Raw genomic sequence first — 17,143 nt, 5'->3', positions numbered from 1 at the left:
TGCTCTCTTTGTCACAGCGGATGCAGCACTCGGCGAACAAACAACCCCCAAATCTCTCGAACAGCGTCTGAATCCATAGTGCATGAGGGGTCACTGTAACTTCCAGCCGACGCTATGATGGATTCCACTAGGCGGATTATCGGGTCTTAAGAGGAACGGAGGAACTGCTTCAGCCGTCCACTGTTCATGCCGAGAGGCTGTTGCGGGGTGCCAAGGCCCTTTCTGCGACCTATGATAGAAGAAATTCTGTCCTGGGATGCCTGTATGCCAATCCCCCAGTATTACACACATTTAATGGTTAATTCACATGGGGCAAATTTGTTGCAGAAATTTAATGACTGAAAAATAAGTTTTATACATTTAAATGGGGATGTTTATTCATTACGTGGATTTTGGCAAACTTTATTCAAACGAAGGAGACCGTCCAAGAAATTTCTGCTACATATCTGCGGTGTGTAAATTCACCCTTGCAAATACACTTGTGTGAAACTAGCCTAGACCTCGTTCACACTTGCATGTAACAGTAAAGATATACTTAAAAGATAATTTGACTAATTATTATGTTAGTTGCAGATTCACGGTCCTATCAAGATGGCTCCTTCAAACTATGTAGATCCTAGTGCTTGGATATCATTCCAGGAAACGTGGAAATCCATCAGCACAGTCAAGGTATATATATTAAGCATCTCCTCTGTGGATTACGTTATGTACTTATTTACATTTTAACAATCATGTAATGTGATTCTTTTATTCCCTCTCCCTTCACTTAGTGTGTCAAACCTTCAAGTTTTAAATGCAAGAAGATCACGAGGTAGGAGCACATAGTCTGTAATCCTTAGATGTACTGTACTTCTAGGCACATTAACCCCTTAGGCTGCCTGTCCACGGGCGATGATCTGCTGGCGATAAATCGCCAGCGGATCATGCTCTGTAAAGCTTTCCATAGGGTTGCAGTGGAAAGCGCAGCGCCGGCGTCCATGAGCAGAGAATCATAGCGATTCTACGCTCATGGGATTTAAATCGCAGCATGCTGCAATTGCCGCAATACTCTGCGGTGAGCATATCAGATGGGCTCACCTCAGAGACCTGTCAGTGCTCCCCCCTCCTCCCCCGCGGCGAAATATCGCTAGCGATATTCTGCCGGGGACAGGGGGCCTTAACGACAGGGTTTGTATGGAGGGGCATTTCGCTCCATGCAATATGGGTGCCAGGTGTTTCTTATAGCTGATACCTGCTGGCAATAGCTGCAATCATGCTGATCCCGGCTGTTAACCATTTAAATGCCCCGATTGGAGTTCGTCAGGTGCCGTTTGGTTGCTATGGCAGCCATGGGCCTTTGTTAGATCGTGATATGATATAATATTATGGCATAACATTATACTGCAGTAGCAATGAAACCATCGCAAGTTCATGTTCCCAATGAGGACTTAAAAAAAAAATGTAAGTCAGTTTTAAAACGTTTTATTAATTCTTAATAAAAGGTAATAAAAGTTATGGGGGAAAAAAAACTTTTCCTATATTTATAATACAAAAAAATATATAAATAAAAAAAACTCAAACCATAGTTGGTATCACTCTGTGAAAATCCAATCTATCAAAGTAATGATTTAGGGTGCATTCACACGAACGTATAGTAACATAGTATGTAAGGCCGAATGAAGACATTGTCCATCTAGTCCAGCCTGTCTATCCTACTGTGTTGATCCAGAGGAAGGCAAAAAACCCCAAGGCCAGAAGTCAATTAGCCCTTTTGGGGAAAAAATTCCTTCCCGACTCCCTAATGGCAATCAGACTGTTCCCTGGATCAACCCCTAATAGTTCCTACCTGCCTATATACCAGCATTGACACTTAAACAAAAATTTATATCCTGTAATATCCTTCTCCAGAAAGACATCAAGTCCCCTTTTAAACTTCTCTATGGATTTTGCCATCACCACTTCCTCCGGTAGAGTGTTCCACAGTCTAACTGCTCTTACAGTAAAGAACCCCTTTCTGTGTTGGTGATGAAACCTACTTTCCTCTAATCGTAGCGGATGTCCTCTTGTTACCGTCGTTGTCCTGGGTGTAAACAGATCGCGGGAGAGATCCATGTGTTGTCCCCTCATGTACTTATACATGGTTATTTGGTCGCCTCTTAACCTTCTTTTTTCTAGAGTAAATAGTCCCAATTTGGACAGCCTCTCTGGGTATTCCAGTCCCGTCATTCCATGTATTAGTTTAGTCGCTCTTCTTTGAACCCCCTCAAGCACTGTGACATCTTTCCTGAGCACCGGTGTCCAGAATTGTATATCGGTTCAGTTTTCACGCCGAGCCGATATACGTCGTCCTCATCTGCGGGGGGGGGGGGGGGGGAGCCAGGAGCAGGAACTGAGCTCCTGCCCCCTCTCCGCCCCTCTGCACTATTTGCAATGAAAGGGGGTGGGGCGAAGTTCTCTCCATTACAAATAGTGCAGAGGGGTGGAGAGGAGGCGGGAGCTCAGGTCCTGCTCCTGGCTCTTCCATCCCCCTTGCATATGAGGAGGACGTATATCGGCTCGGTGTGAAAACCGAGCCGATATACGTTCGCGTGAATCCAGCCTAAATCATTACTTTGATAGATTGGATTTTCACGGACACAGTGATACCAAAAAGCACAAAAATTGCCCTTATTTTGGTCACAGTCTCAAACAAAAATATAATAAAATCAAAAAGTCATATGTACTCCAAAATGGTACCAATAGAAACTACAGGACATCCTGTAAAAAGCGAGCCCTCACACAATTATGAACGTTATGAGGCGAACAAGGCTGTAAAGCTGAAACGCGTTCTTCGTTTTTTGTGTGCCTGACTATATGAAGCATGTAACTTAAATAAAGCAAGGAATATATCTCAAAAGTCCATAGTTCCCTGTATCTACTATTTGTTTGCTTTATGAAAGTTATGGCTGTCAGAAGATGACGGCAGAAAATTATTTTTTATTTTTTTCCAAAGATCTTTTATATTACTTGGTATGGTAGTAATTGTACCGACCCATAGAATGAAGTTATTGTGTCATTTTTGTTGCAGTGTGCACAGGTGAAAAATGTTTTAGGTGTTTGCATAATTACTCTGCTTTCTTGATTTCAGCTATGCAAACAAGCTTCAGAAGTTGACACTGAAGGAAAAGGCTGTTAAACGAACTATTCTCGGCTCGGTTTCTTCTATAGCAATTCATCCATCAGAAACACGAACCCTTGTGGCAGCTGGGGACTGCAATGGGAATATTGGGTTGTGGGATCTGGCAAGTATTAGTCTCAGAAAATTTTCAATGTTGGCAATCCTTATAAATAAATATGGTAATAAATCCCAACAACCGGTACTATATGAACAATTAGTATTGGTGCTCTAGAGTAGAGCCACACACAGTCTTTTGATATATAAAAGCTTTCATTATGAGGATACATGTACTAGAAATGCTGCGAGTTCACAGAGATTTAGGCTAGGTTCACACGGGACGGATTTGCCGTGGAAATACCGTGCGGAATTTCTGTGTGGCAAATCCGCCCGCGGCTCCTAACCCCGGGATTAGCCAGCCATGTGGGCAACATTTTGCAAAAATCTCGTCCACACGGGGCGGCTAATTTTTCACGACTGAGCCGGCGATGCAGCGTGGAATTGACAGCCGCAACATGTTAAAAATTTTTTTGTTCGTTTTTTTTCCCGTTGCGGCCTCATTCCTCTCTCTGGGGAGAGAATGCCGCAACGGAATGCCGGCAGCCAAACCACTCCAAAACCCGCTGGCAAAATGCTGCAGGTTTTGAAGCTGCGGCTCTTCCACAGAAATCTCACGGTTTCTCGGTACAGCCAAGCCGCGGGATTTCCGTCTCATGGGCACCCAGCCTTAGAATACTGGGCATGGGGATGAGAGTTAACTAAATTGCATCCATGAGTTGCTGAAAACGTCCTTGTAGAAATTGACGTGTGCTGCAGATCTTTAAATTTTGTATTATGTCAATTTTTGCTGCAGATTTCACCACTTTAGAGGTAGAGGAGTATAATTGGCAGCAAAATCTGCATGTTACACATACAGTCAGTATGTGCGTTTGTAAGGAATGGTTAGATGTTCTAATTTCTCTTATCTTGCCCCATGCAAATTTATTTCCAGAAGCGCAGGTCAGCAGATATATATGTATTTCGAGTCCATTCAAGAAGAACCAGAATTGTTGCTTTCTCACCATCTGATCCTCAATATCTGCTGTCACTTGGCTATGAGGGGACAATTCGCTGTGGAGACATATCTTACTCGGTCTTTGATGAGGTGAATTTTCTTGCTTGTGTACATAACATATCCTAGGTTGTAGTTCAAAATTCTTCTTGCAGTGGCTGCCATATACCTCCTTCTCTTACTAGCTTTACACAACTATCTATTATGCCATGCCCTCTGTGCGATCAGTTTTGGGTCAAGCTGCTGGATCAAGTTAACCACTTCCTGACCGCATGACGGATCACATTTCACAAATACTGCACACCTCTATATAACTTCAGGATAGGGATAACCTGCTGCACTGTTTCCACAGGTGCTCAGATATATTACCGTTGACTCCCAGCTGAAGCAAGCAGAGATAGTAGGACAAATCCAGCAACTTGACCATGAAAATAAAATTTCAATCGTTTAGTTGAGATCTATAAGCAGTGTGTTTCCAACAGTAAACCTGTCGGTAATAATAGGTGAACGGATGCACATCTGACTCAGATTAAAATACAAATACTGAACACACGACTGCACATAAAACAACTCGATAATTGCTATACAAATGACACAATAAATATAGTACAAAGGAGAATGATACTCCCTTTTTGTACTATGTTTATTTATCATGCTTTGTATGACCTCTTATGACTGCTTCTTTATAATGTCCATGCGTAGCAATTATAGAGTTAAAGGGGTTTTCCAGGGAGAATATTATTGCTGACCTATCCTCAGGATAGGTTATGAATACTTGATCAGCTAGGGTCCGTCGCTCAGGACCCTGACTGATCAGCTGAATGTGCGCCAGTTGACAGCGCTGCAATTTTTTCAGGGATGGCCGGCACTTGTAAATGCAGGCACAGATCGTATTGATTCCAATGAGAGCCGCACTTGTAGTTACAGGCGCTAGCCACTTCACAGAGGTCAAAACAGAGACTTCCGCTCCGACACCTGTGTAATGCCAGCATGGTCAGTGGGCGCACAATCAGCTAATCGGTCGGGGTCCTGAGCAATGGACCCTAGCCGATCAACAATTGATGACCTATCCTGAGAACAGGTCATCAGTAGTATTCTTCCTGGAAAACCCCTTTTAATGTTTTATGTGTGGTCATTGCTTCAGTATTTGTATTTTAATTTTTATCAGATGTGCATTGGTTCAGCCATGTCTAGGGACAGGTTTACCGTCAGAAACGCGTTGGTTAGCTGCACAATATTTTTAATGCTTATGGATCTCACAATAACTGACATTTTATTTATATGGTCAAGTTACTGGATTTGTCCTACTATCTCTACATTAAATGGTACCATTAAAAAATATAACTCGGCCCGCAAAAAGGAAGCGCTCTTAAGGCTATGTCTACCAAAACATTAAAAAAAAGTAATGGCTCTTGAAATGTGAGGATGAATAAAATGAAAACTGGGAAAATGACTGGTACTCAAAGGGTTAATTAAATGTTTTGTATGTTCTGCTTGTTTCTCTGTAGATTTACCATGCGGAAGGCTATCTTACCTCCTTTGACTTCCTGTCTGTTGATGGTTCTGTCCTTCTAGCTAGTCATTATGATTCGAAGCTTTCAGTGGTAGACCGCAGGACACGGAATAAAACATCAAATGCTCATGGTTGTCTGGACTCGAAATTTGTCTATTCTGTTAGTGTCCATCCTCTCCAAAGGGATCTATGTGTTGTTGCAGGAAGTAGGTAAGCTTTTCCCAGTATCGTTCTCTATTTAGTCATCATCTATGGTAGATGGTCCATGTATGTGTAGTTTTTGGGGTGTTTAAAGGGGTTATCACAAAAATGGCATTTATCACAATTCCCGGCATAGGTAATAAATGTTATGATCATCGGGGATCCCACTGCTGAGACCCTCACTGATCATAAAAATATGGCTCGTGAATCTCTTTTTCTGAGCGGTCATGCATGTTCAATAGCACTCTACTGTCTTTAAGACTGTTTTAGAGTACAACGTTCAGCTATCTTTGTCAGTCCCATAGAATAGAGAGTGAATAAAGCGGTAGTGCACATCTGTGACCAGCACTTTATTCAACTAGTGCACTTGCACACCCTGTCCTTGTGATTGGTGTGGGTCCCAGAGATCATAATTTCATCACCTATGCTGTGGATAGGTGATAAATGATTGCATGCTAACAGCTTTAAAGTGATGATCCTAATGCTGGTTTGAAATTTATGTAGAGTTAAACTTTTCAGTGTACAGTTTCTTACAAACGCAAAAGAAAGCTGAGAACAGAAGTTTGTTTATACTTAGAATTCTAGAATGGTAGAGTTGGAAGGGACCTCCGCGGTCATCGGGTCTAATCCCCTGCTCAATGCAGGATTCACTAAATCATCCCAGACAGATATCTGTCCAGCCTTTGTTTGAAGACTTCCATTGAAGGAGAACTTACCACCTCCCGTGGTAACCTGTTCCACTCATTGATCACCCTCACTGTCTAATATCTAATCTGTGTCCCCCCCCCCCCCCTTTCAGTTTCATCCTATTGCTTCTAGTCTTTCCTTGTACAAATGAGAATAGGGCTGATCCCTCTGCAGTGTGACAGAGATTTGTAGACCGCTTTCTTCCATGGGAGGATGGATTCCATGGCCATCCACTGGGAGGATGGATGAGAAGACCACCTGCGCTCCGAGTTTCTTCACTTTCCTGACGAGGTCTTCAAAGTCTTTGCAGATAGTTACTAGGTCCTTTTTTGCAGTGTCATTTGTCCCTACATGTATTAGTAGGAATGGGTGGTGTTCTGTAGGACTGAGGAGTCCTGACAGCCGATCAGACACATCTTTGATTTGTGCACCTTGTGAGGTTATGTCAGGTCTGCAGACAGCGGCCTCTGTTCTTTTCAATAGGAAATCCTCCACAACCACCGCTCTCCTCCTCGTCTTCACAACAGCACTTCCTTTTTCTCTATCTAAGAGGCTTCTGGGTGCTTACTAGACTGTTCCTTGTGGGCAAAGTCCTATCTTGCTGTTTGTCTTCGTTGTTCTCGTGCGTGAGGGCCTGGTACCGGTTCCTGAGCAGTATGGGTCCTGATGACTCCTCATTTTCCTGCTGCTTTGGGTCACATGCTTCTGCAGATGCACTGAATTTTTTTTTTCTGTCAACATTTTGAAGACTGACTTTTGCTCGGTCAAGGAAATCCTCATCTTCCTTTGTGAGTTTCAATGTAGCTAATCTCTCCTGAAGACTTTGTACCTTTTCCTCCAATAGAGACACATCTTGCATTTCTGGCAGGTGAAGTTTCGGTTTTCCTCTGGTAGGTCTGTAAACATGTAGCATACGTTGCAGCTCACCATGTGGCTCCTCTCCCCTTCCATGTTGCACATAGTCAGTTGATGTTACTTCCAAACTTCTGATAGCGAAGAATTATAGTGATTATTTGGAACCTGCAAGATGTAGGTGTGCTGTCCGGTAATGTCCCCAAGCGGCTAAACCCACTCACAATGACTGTTCCCAGAATGCACTGGGAATAAGCAAATGATCTTCCTGGAGCTCCAATTTCTTGCCCCCTTTTCATAAGAGTAAGTGTAGTACAGAGAGACTCTATACCCCTCATGCCTTGGTGTATCTCATAACTACTCTATGATGATATTCATCATCTGTCTCGTTATTCCCCATCATAGTGGGAGTATTCATAGTACAGGGAGTTCCTGTATATCTCACAAGTAAGTCGTACAACTGCTCTATGGTGACACCCCTCACCTGTCTTATCACCCACCTTCCATGCAAGGAGTAATGGTACTACAATGAATCCCTGTATCTCGCATGACTCTATAATGATGATATCCATCACATCTTGTTACTCCTCTTCATACGTGGAAAAAATGTAGTACGGTGAGTCCCTGTATATCTTATAATGCTGTACATCTTATGACTACTCTTTGGTGACATCCCTCACCTGCCTCATTAGCCCCTTCCATAGAAGGTGTAATGGAACCGCAGTGAGTCCCACATGACTTCATAAAGCAGTAAGTGTAGTATGGTGAGACTGTGTATCCAGAGGGGGCGACAGAGGCCCAGTGTTTGGCGCAACTGCTGGTGGGGTTCCAGCTTTGATTCCCATCATGGTCAGAGACCCCTCAATGCAGTCCTCGTTGTTAAAGCTATTGAGTCCTAATCTCATATTTCAGACTAGACAGTCACTTTAAGCACGGTTATGTTTCAAGCTTAGCAAGGGGACACGGTGGTGCTTTCAGCAAGTCTGTCGAAAAGTAGCAGAAACTTTCCCTCTTCTGCTTCTACTGCATTTGATGCCAGGCAAAATGAAGTACCGACCCTTTACTTGAGCCCCAGCCAATTTAACGCTTCATGCAGAAAACTGAAGTGTGAATGACCAGATTTCTACCAGACCCTGCAGGCTGGCCATAACAATTCATTTTTAATGCAATGTTCCTTTAAAGTTTTGTACAGTTCTGAGTCCATCATCTGTGACTTTCTTACAGCGGTGTCCTTGTCTATGACGTGCGGAACCTCAGAACGGACACAACCCAGCCGGTGATGAGCTTACTTCGACACACAAGTGGTGTTGCATCTGCCTCCTTCTCTCCTGCCACAGGAAACTGCATCCTTACCTCTTCAATGGAACCTTGCGTACGGTAAGATGCTTTAAGCGCTTCTTCCTTAGTGTGAAACACAGAACACTTTCATAATGATCTATTTGTCATACTTACTGCATATGAATTGTAGATTTATGGGGCCTGTTTGAATTTTATTTAGTGGCCCGGCTGAGAACTCCGTAAAAACTTCCAATAAAATTAAGACAGCTGATGATTGGATGTCCGTGTCTCATAAAGGGCCTTTTAACGGGCCGATAATCTGAAACACACCACGTCACCTGATCATTGCCCTGTACGAAGGTGCTGGTGATCAGCCAACAAACGCACACACTTCTGATAGGTCATCGCATATTTTATAATCCCCAAAAATCCTCATTGTTGGCAGAACATCTCATGTAACCAGGCGTTGTGCTGCTGACCATGATGGAGATCTATGGGAGATAAACTGTCAGATGCCATCTACCGGTACTTTGGAAAATAAATGACTGCTTACTATGGACAGCTACTCCACTTTTTGTCCTTTGCACCAATTTTGATGCATGCTCCAGGACTTCAGGCGCTTTGTATGATTCATTTGAGAATAGCATACTTTATCTGATCTTGTATGACGTCTAGTATGGGCACTAGAAATCCCATCAAATCATATCTTGCATTGCTTTTTTTTTTTTTAAGGTAAAGGACACAATTGGAGACTAGGAGTTGGTTTTATCTGACACATGCTCAGTAGATAGAGTATGTCTACATCCTAAGCCAGCAGTGACTATTGTAACATGCAGGCTTAACCCCTTCCTGCTACAGCCCTTTCTCATTTTCTCATTGTCGTGCTTTTTATTCTATTTTTTTTTCTTGTCTACTTCCAAAAAAATCATAGTTCAACTACTTTTCAAGTTACATGGCTGCATAAGGGCCTGTTTTTTACGGGACGAGTTGTATTTTTCAGTGGTACCATTTAATGTCCAATATAATTGGAAAACCTTTAACAATTTCTGTGTGGGGATGATTGAGGGGGAAAAAAATGCAATTGTGCCATTGGCGGAAATATTGCTTTGATACAGTTCATGGTGCAGTAAAAATGATATATTTTATTCTATTAGTTATGTGATACCAAATTTATAAAGCTTTTTAACCCCTTTCCGCTCCAGGGCGTTAGTTTATGTCCTGGCAGCGGGGTACTATCCCGCAGCGGGAGATGGCTGTCAGTCACAGCCGGCATCCCGCTGCAACAGCGGGGTGGCATAGGAGAAGCGCCCCCCCCCCCCCCCCCCCCCACTGTTAACCCCTTCCCTGCTGTGATCTAAGTAGATCGCGGCAGGGAAAGAGTTCACAGAGGAAGCGCGCTCCATCTGTGTCTTTAGGCCTGCTCTCGTGATGTTATCGCGAGAGCCGGGCCTGTTGCCATGGCAACAGGACGCCAGACACTGGCATCCTGTGTTGCCAGTGCCTGAGATCGCTGCATAAGCGATCATCAGGGCTGTGGTGAAAGTCCCCCAGGGGGATACAAATGTTGTTAAAAAAAAAAAAAAAAAGATTTAAAAAATGAATTTAAAAAAAAAACTTTTATGCTTTTTCTCAGCATAAAAAAGGGTAACAAAATTAAAACCCCCACATATTTGGTACTGTCGCGTCCATAACGACGTGTACAATAAGTTGCAAATGCTTTTGACTGCACGGAAAAAAGCGTAAAAAAAATAAACGCTAAAAAACTGAGGCAAAATGCTAATTTTTAGCATTTTGCCTCACTAAAAAAGCAATAAAAGTGATCAAAAAAGCCGTATGCACCCCAAAATGGTACCAATGGTACCAAGTTACAGGACTTTGAATGCAGTGGTTTAGAAAAAATTTTCCAAAAAAAGGGTTTTTATTGCAGAAAAGTGGAAAAGCCTAAAAAAAAGTAAGTATTTTGGTATCGCTGTAACCGTACCGACCCGCAGAAAAAGTGGATTGTCTTATTTATGCTACATGATTAACGCTGTAAAAAAAAAAATCTATGGCAGAATTGATGCGTTTTCTCTCCCTGCTATCATAAAAAAAATAATAAAAGTTTTAAAATTTAGTCAATGTACCCAAAAGTGGCACCGATTAAAAACTACATTCGACTTACGAATTTCGCAAGATGCGAACTATCTGTCCCGCACAGTATGATGTCATGCTATGGCATTACATCATACTGTGCAGGGACCGGGCAGGCTTCTATCAAGCCTGATAGAAGCCTGTCCGGTCAGATCGCGGTTGCTAGGCAGCCGGGGGCCTTCTGAAAGGCCCTAGGGCTGTCTATGCAGAGCGCCTATCAAGCCGTCCGCTTGATGGGCACTCTGCATAGGCAGCCCTGGGGCCTTTCAGGAGGTCCCCGGCTGCCTAGCAACCGCACAGCGTCCCGCGATCTCATCGTGGGACGCTGTACGAGCCCCCTGAACGTCGGGTGCAGGCTGTTTCTTACAGGGGGCACCCGGCGGCAGCAGTTCTGACGAGCCGCGCCGCTCGTCAGAACTGTTAACATTTTAAATACCGCTGTCAGAGTGGTATTTAAAGTGTTAACAATTACGACAAGCGGCGCGGCTCGTCAGAACTGCTGCCGCCGGGTGCCCCCTGTAAGAAACAGCCTGCACCCGACGTTGTATGGAGCGGGATCCACCCGCGATCCCGCTCCATACTACCATTTGTTCGGACTTGCGAACAGGTTCCTGGAACGGAACCTGTTCGCAAGTAGGGGAGTAACTGTATAGTCAACGAACCCAAAAATGACGTCTGATAAAAACTACAGTTCGCCACGCAAAAAACAAGCCCTTATACGGCCGCGTCGATGGAAAAATAAAAAAAATTATGACTTTTGATAAATGGAGAAGAAAATCCGCCAAAAATCCTTGCGCCATTAAGCCCAAAATAGACCATGTCATGAAGGGTTTTTTTAATAGCTTTTTATTGAATTTTTGCTAAGATATATAGTGACCCTTACATATACAATGAAACACCAGAGCCCACGTTGTATCGCGGGAGATCACCCCGCGATCTCCCTCCATACACACCCCGACTGTGCAGGACATCTCCTTACGTCCTGTGTCGTTAAGGGGTTAATGGATAAGAAAAATACATGATTGGAGCCTGAATGGCAGTATTCTAGACATTGGTAATTCCCTGATATATCATCTGTATGGATATCTGACTCTTATCTAGATATGGAAGGATATGTTTGCATGCCTTAGACATATGTGTATTTTTTAAGAATCACCAAATATATATTTGCATGTATACATATATGCTCTCAGTCATTTCCCACCTGTGTGTAATATTTTAATTGTTTTTATATTCTAGGTGTGTTTTTCCTTTTTTGTTACGATTGTTTATGCACACAAAAAAATGTACCGTATATACCGGCGTATAAGGCGACGGGGCGTATAAGACAACCCCCCAACTTTCACCTTATACGCCGGGAATACAGCGGAGCAAAAAAAAAAAATCATTACTCACTTCCCCCGGCGTTCTGCGGCGCTGCTGCAGGATGTCGCTCCCTCCTCGTCCCCGACAGAGCATTGCTTTCTGGACACAGGGCTTGAAATCCCCACCTCCAGAAAACACACGTGCCTTCAGCCAATCACAGCCATTCAATGATGTCATTGAATGGCTGTGATTGGCTGTCGGCGTGTGTTAGCTAATCACAGTATTAGCTTTCTGGAGGCGGGGATTTCAAGCCCTGCGTCCAGAAAGCAATGCTCTGTCGGGGACGAGGAGGGAGCGACATCCTGCAGCAGCGCCGCAGAACGCCGGGGGAGGTGAGTAATGATTTTTTTTTTTTTTTTTTGACACTCTTTTTTTTGTATTACCGGCGTATAAGACGACCCCCGAATTCAGAGCAGATTTTTCGGGGTTCAAAAGTCGTCTTATACGCCGGTATATACGGTAATTCTTAGTAAGTCCTAGATGTAGGTTATAGGTAATATGTACCTTAACATGGTTTATTATGATGTCCTGTCATTTTATTGAATTGGAATATAAAAATGTATTTAATGCTTGTGGTTTATTTTGTCTCTTGTAGGGTGTTTAGAACCGAAAACTTTGGGAGGAATTTAAATCCGTTCAAAACCTTTAGGTAATAAATGACCATGTATGAGCAGTAATAATAGTGCGCCAATTGGAATTTTGCCTTGTGCTGCTCTCTTAATATTCTACTGCGTTCCAGTAGGCTACACTTTTCCATCCCACAAGAAAGCCATTCACAAGCGTGTGAGAGGTCAAACATAGTCAAAAAGTATGCAGATTTGAGCTACATTTGACCCATTTTAGTTCGAGTTCATGAAGCTATATGTTTTATTCTTTTTACTTCTTTTTTTTCTTCTAACTAAAAAAGTACATGATTCATTGATGCCTAAAGGGTTTCTCCCATCTCGGGAATCCTATTTCATTGTGTTCACAATCACAAGACAAGGCACTCATGATTGAGATGCTTATTTCCAAAATGTTCTGTTCTCCAGATATTGCAACTATTGATTCCTCTGGTTGTTTATTTCTTGCTGCCAGGGAAACGGACCATCTCTACTGTGGAAAAAAATAGCAGAGCGCAATAACCGCTTACTCCTGAGATCCCAACCCTTAGATTTAGATGAAAGAAATGCTCAGACATCGTTCTCCTCTATTTCTTTGTATAGAAGAGCTGATCTGTTTCCCTAGCAACAAGCCGTAAACAACCTGAAGACCAAGGAATCAATATTTGGAGAACGGAGTGTTTGGGAAATAAAGATCTTATAGGTGAGTGCATTGTTGTGCAATTTTGGACACATTGAGATAGGATTCCTGAAATGGCAATACCCCTTTAAACCTTAGTATATAATAACCCCTAATTCAGCATGTTAATATTGCACAATTGGGAAGAGAGGCCACTGTATTCAACCCTGGAACTCTTCAGTGCAGAAACTATTTAAAGTGTTTGTACAGAATCAGAAAAAATGATCTTTTTTTTTTCTTTAAACTACATCACATCTGTCCCTTGGTAGTGTCTGGTATCATGGCTCATTCCCATTCAAGTGAGTTCAACTGAGCTGTGATACTAGTCAAAAGCGGTGCTGCTTTGGGAAAAAACATATACTTTTTTTTTTCGTAACTCTATTTAGGGCTAATAACTACGGCTGGATTCCCGCAGCGTGAAAGAAACCGCTGCATGCTCTATTTGCCGCTGGAATATGCACGGCCGGCTTCTATTGTAGTCTATGGAAGCCGGCCGTCCCGCTATACTTCCGCTGTAGGACAGCGGAAGTATTGCATGAGTACACATCCCCACGCACCGCCGACCGCGTCATCCCGCACTACTGGCGCGTCACACGCTGTACTGCGCATGCGCGCCTGCTCGAGAAACGGGAATAGCGCAGTGGATCCGGAAGGTGAGTATGGGTGTTTTGGGGGGCACTATGGCGTACTCTGCTGCGATATTCTGCTAGCGGAGTCCGCCACGGCCGTGGGCATGAGGCTTTAGCTAGTATAATGAATAAATATCAGATAAATTAGATTAACGGTTTTGCCGTCCGTGAGGGCGCATTACACTCTTCAGGACAAAGTAAATGCATTTTAATCATTGTATAAGTAGTGAAACTTTCAGTATTTCAATTAAGTTTCAGCTCCACATAAATTACAAGACCTTTGTTTGCTGACAGTGAATTTAAACTTTCATGTTTATGTTTACAGGCTTAAGACCCATCCTGACCTAATCCCATGTGCACAGAGCTGATGGGGTTGTCTTATTGTAGCAATGTAGGCAGTTCTTGGTACAGTGAATACATCAGCAACATACATCTCTTGTTCAGATTCTAAGCTGATGGCTATTACACCACTTTCAGGCTCTGTCTACAGTGTACTGTATGCTCCAAGTATTCTCCCTGTACAAATGGTAAATGGATCCATGGACCCCCATCCACTTGGGTGGTTTCTATCATGGTTTCATTTTTTATTTTTATTTTTTTTTACTGGACCAGACTCTCTTCAATGCAGATGCATCCAATAAAAAATGTGTATGGTATACATTCTTTTCACAATGGCAGCCTGCGGGTGACAGATGCTAGTAAATGCTATCCGATAAATCCTCTCGACAGAAAATATGGGGCGCACACTGAAAATGCAGTGTGAGAGAAGCCTTATCTGCACTCGTGCAATTGCAACAAACTAATTGTATGAAAATTGGACCTGGTTTCTGGGCTTTTAGCCTATGAATCTAAACGGCAGCAAGCAGATATCTTGAAAATGGCGAGGCATTCCAAGATAAAGGGGGTTTTGTATCAGTTTGGCACACCGATATAACAAGAGTATATTTTCTTCAAAAACTATGGCAGAAGCTGACCATCTACTTACTGTGAGCATGGAATAGTTAAAGGGGTTCTTGGTCCTTGGATCCCTACGATACTCTGAGTTTGGGTCAGTAAACTCCATAATCTGGGAGGGACACACGTTTACATTACGGACGCATAAATACACCTTTCATATGCTGTGAAACTGGCCTTTGACCCAATGTCTCATTTTAGCCAATGTTCTAGTCAGTACCCAGAAGATAAAAATAAGAAGTTTGTTACTTACTGTAAAATCCCTTTGTAGTTTTGTTAATTGGAAGACACCGCAAGACCTTGGGTATAGTTCCTGCCACTAGGAAGCAGACACTAAGCAAAAAAGTGTTCACTCCTTTAATTGCTATAGTCTACATTCAGCCACTAAGCTAAACCAGTTTGTATGGGAACAGAAGACGTGGAGTCACAGAGCCATAGAACTATAAAACTAAGAACTAAAAAGACATCTAACAAGTATAAGTATCTGAGAACCAGAGGAGATGGCCAAAAAGCAGACAGCAGGCATGCTGCTCACAAAGAGAAATATGGGTAGGTGCTGTGTTCCCTAATGAACAAGACAAGATTTTATGGTAACAAAGGTCTTACTTTCTTGTCTGTTGCATTGGTAAACACAGCAAGACCATGGGCCATTCTAAAGCAGTTCCCAGGGGCTGGGAAAGTAAATTGGTGTGGCCACCTACAGAATTCTGCAGCCGAGATTGGATGCGAAGATGTGCACTCTGTAAAATTTATGCAAAGGTGTGGAGAGATGATGTTACGGCCTTACACACCTAAAGCAAAGGCCTTGTGGTAAACTGCCCATGAGATGCCCAATATTTGCTTGGAATGAGCTGTAAGTCAGAAGGGCAGTTGACTGCCCTTAGAACAATAGGCCTTTCCAGTAGGAGATCTGATTCAGCGGACAATGGTGGACACTATTCTCCACCAATGACCCTCTGGAACTACAGCGAGGTGGAGTCCAAATGTAGAAATGAGGACATCTGAGCAAGATATTTTCATTCACTACATCAAGTTTGTGGAGAAGCAGTTCTCTAGGGTGGGACAGAGATGGGCAGAAAGAAGGCAAGACAAGCTCATTAAGATGGAAAGACATTATCACTTTGGGAGGAAACTGGTTGAACTGGCTTATCCTGATGAAAAACCATGAATGGAGAAGTTCAAAAAAGGGCTGCCAGCTTGGACACGTGCTGAATCGAGTTGATTGCCAACAAGAAGGCTACCTTTCAAGAGACAAGGCGCAATGAAATGTCGCACATGGGCTTGAAGGGGACCGATTGCAAAGCACCTAAGATCAAATTGAGATCCCATGGTGTATAGAGGTGACGATAAGGAGGGGCAAGAGTGCGCCAGCCCCCTGGAGTAAGACACACATCACAGCCTTCAATGCCTAGGGTCACTAAAAAAAGAATCAAAAGTGTGGAGATCTGGCCTTTTTTGTGAACTGAGCTTCAACTCCATATCCATACCTTCCTGGAGAAAGGAGAGGACGCAAGATAAGAAGATGCGTATGGGGTGGAAGTGTTTACGTTCGCACTAGCCAAAGAGGAACTTGCAAGCCTGGGTGGGAAAGAGAGGTAAGGCTCTAATACCCAGAAGTGAAATAGGGCCCGCCCAGCCCAAAGACTTGACACCCATAAGTCCCAGCTCCTGCACGTGGCCTATGAAGTAGGCCTAAGAGAGCGGTGTGAACACAAATCCAAGGCACGAACAGGACACTCCAGAGAAGGGCCACAGTTCTAATGCAAACAGATGGGCACGTGGATATTTAGGGAGCATTGCATCACCAGGAGGCCCCGGGGAGAGCAGCAGTATGCTCAGAGAGCAATAGTACTACTCTGGGTGACGGGGCAGAACACTTTGAGTAGAGGTGCCTGAAGAAGTGCCACCCAGCCCAACAGCACATTTGGGCACTCAGGCTTTCCATGGTGTTCCATGCCGTCTGAGTGACCAGAGACAGAAGGCCATCCCTGCAGGTGAGACGCCCAGGATTTCATGTAGAGGCAGAGGAGGTAAGTGAGCGGAGACCCCAAGATGAAAAGGGCAGTAGG

General features: G+C 43.4%; 1 protein-coding gene across 1 annotated transcript in view; it reads left to right on the top strand.

The window, feature by feature from the left end:
* The window catches only part of WDR76 (WD repeat domain 76), a 52,166-nt gene that overhangs the window by 33,420 nt on the left and 1,603 nt on the right, over positions 1-17,143 (top strand). The window contains exons 10-16 of the mRNA XM_066592983.1: positions 568-669; positions 771-811; positions 3,107-3,260; positions 4,125-4,277; positions 5,693-5,907; positions 8,662-8,814; positions 12,806-12,859. Coding sequence (XP_066449080.1) covers positions 568-669; positions 771-811; positions 3,107-3,260; positions 4,125-4,277; positions 5,693-5,907; positions 8,662-8,814; positions 12,806-12,859 — 872 coding nt within the window. The remainder of the gene's footprint in view (positions 1-567; positions 670-770; positions 812-3,106; positions 3,261-4,124; positions 4,278-5,692; positions 5,908-8,661; positions 8,815-12,805; positions 12,860-17,143) is intronic.

This window comes from Eleutherodactylus coqui, chromosome 2 (genome assembly GCF_035609145.1).
Source record: "Eleutherodactylus coqui strain aEleCoq1 chromosome 2, aEleCoq1.hap1, whole genome shotgun sequence".
Lineage (NCBI taxonomy): Eukaryota > Metazoa > Chordata > Amphibia > Anura > Eleutherodactylidae > Eleutherodactylus > Eleutherodactylus coqui.
The sequence above is the reverse complement of the archived record's forward strand: the minus strand, read 5'-3'. Positions and strand labels throughout refer to the sequence as shown.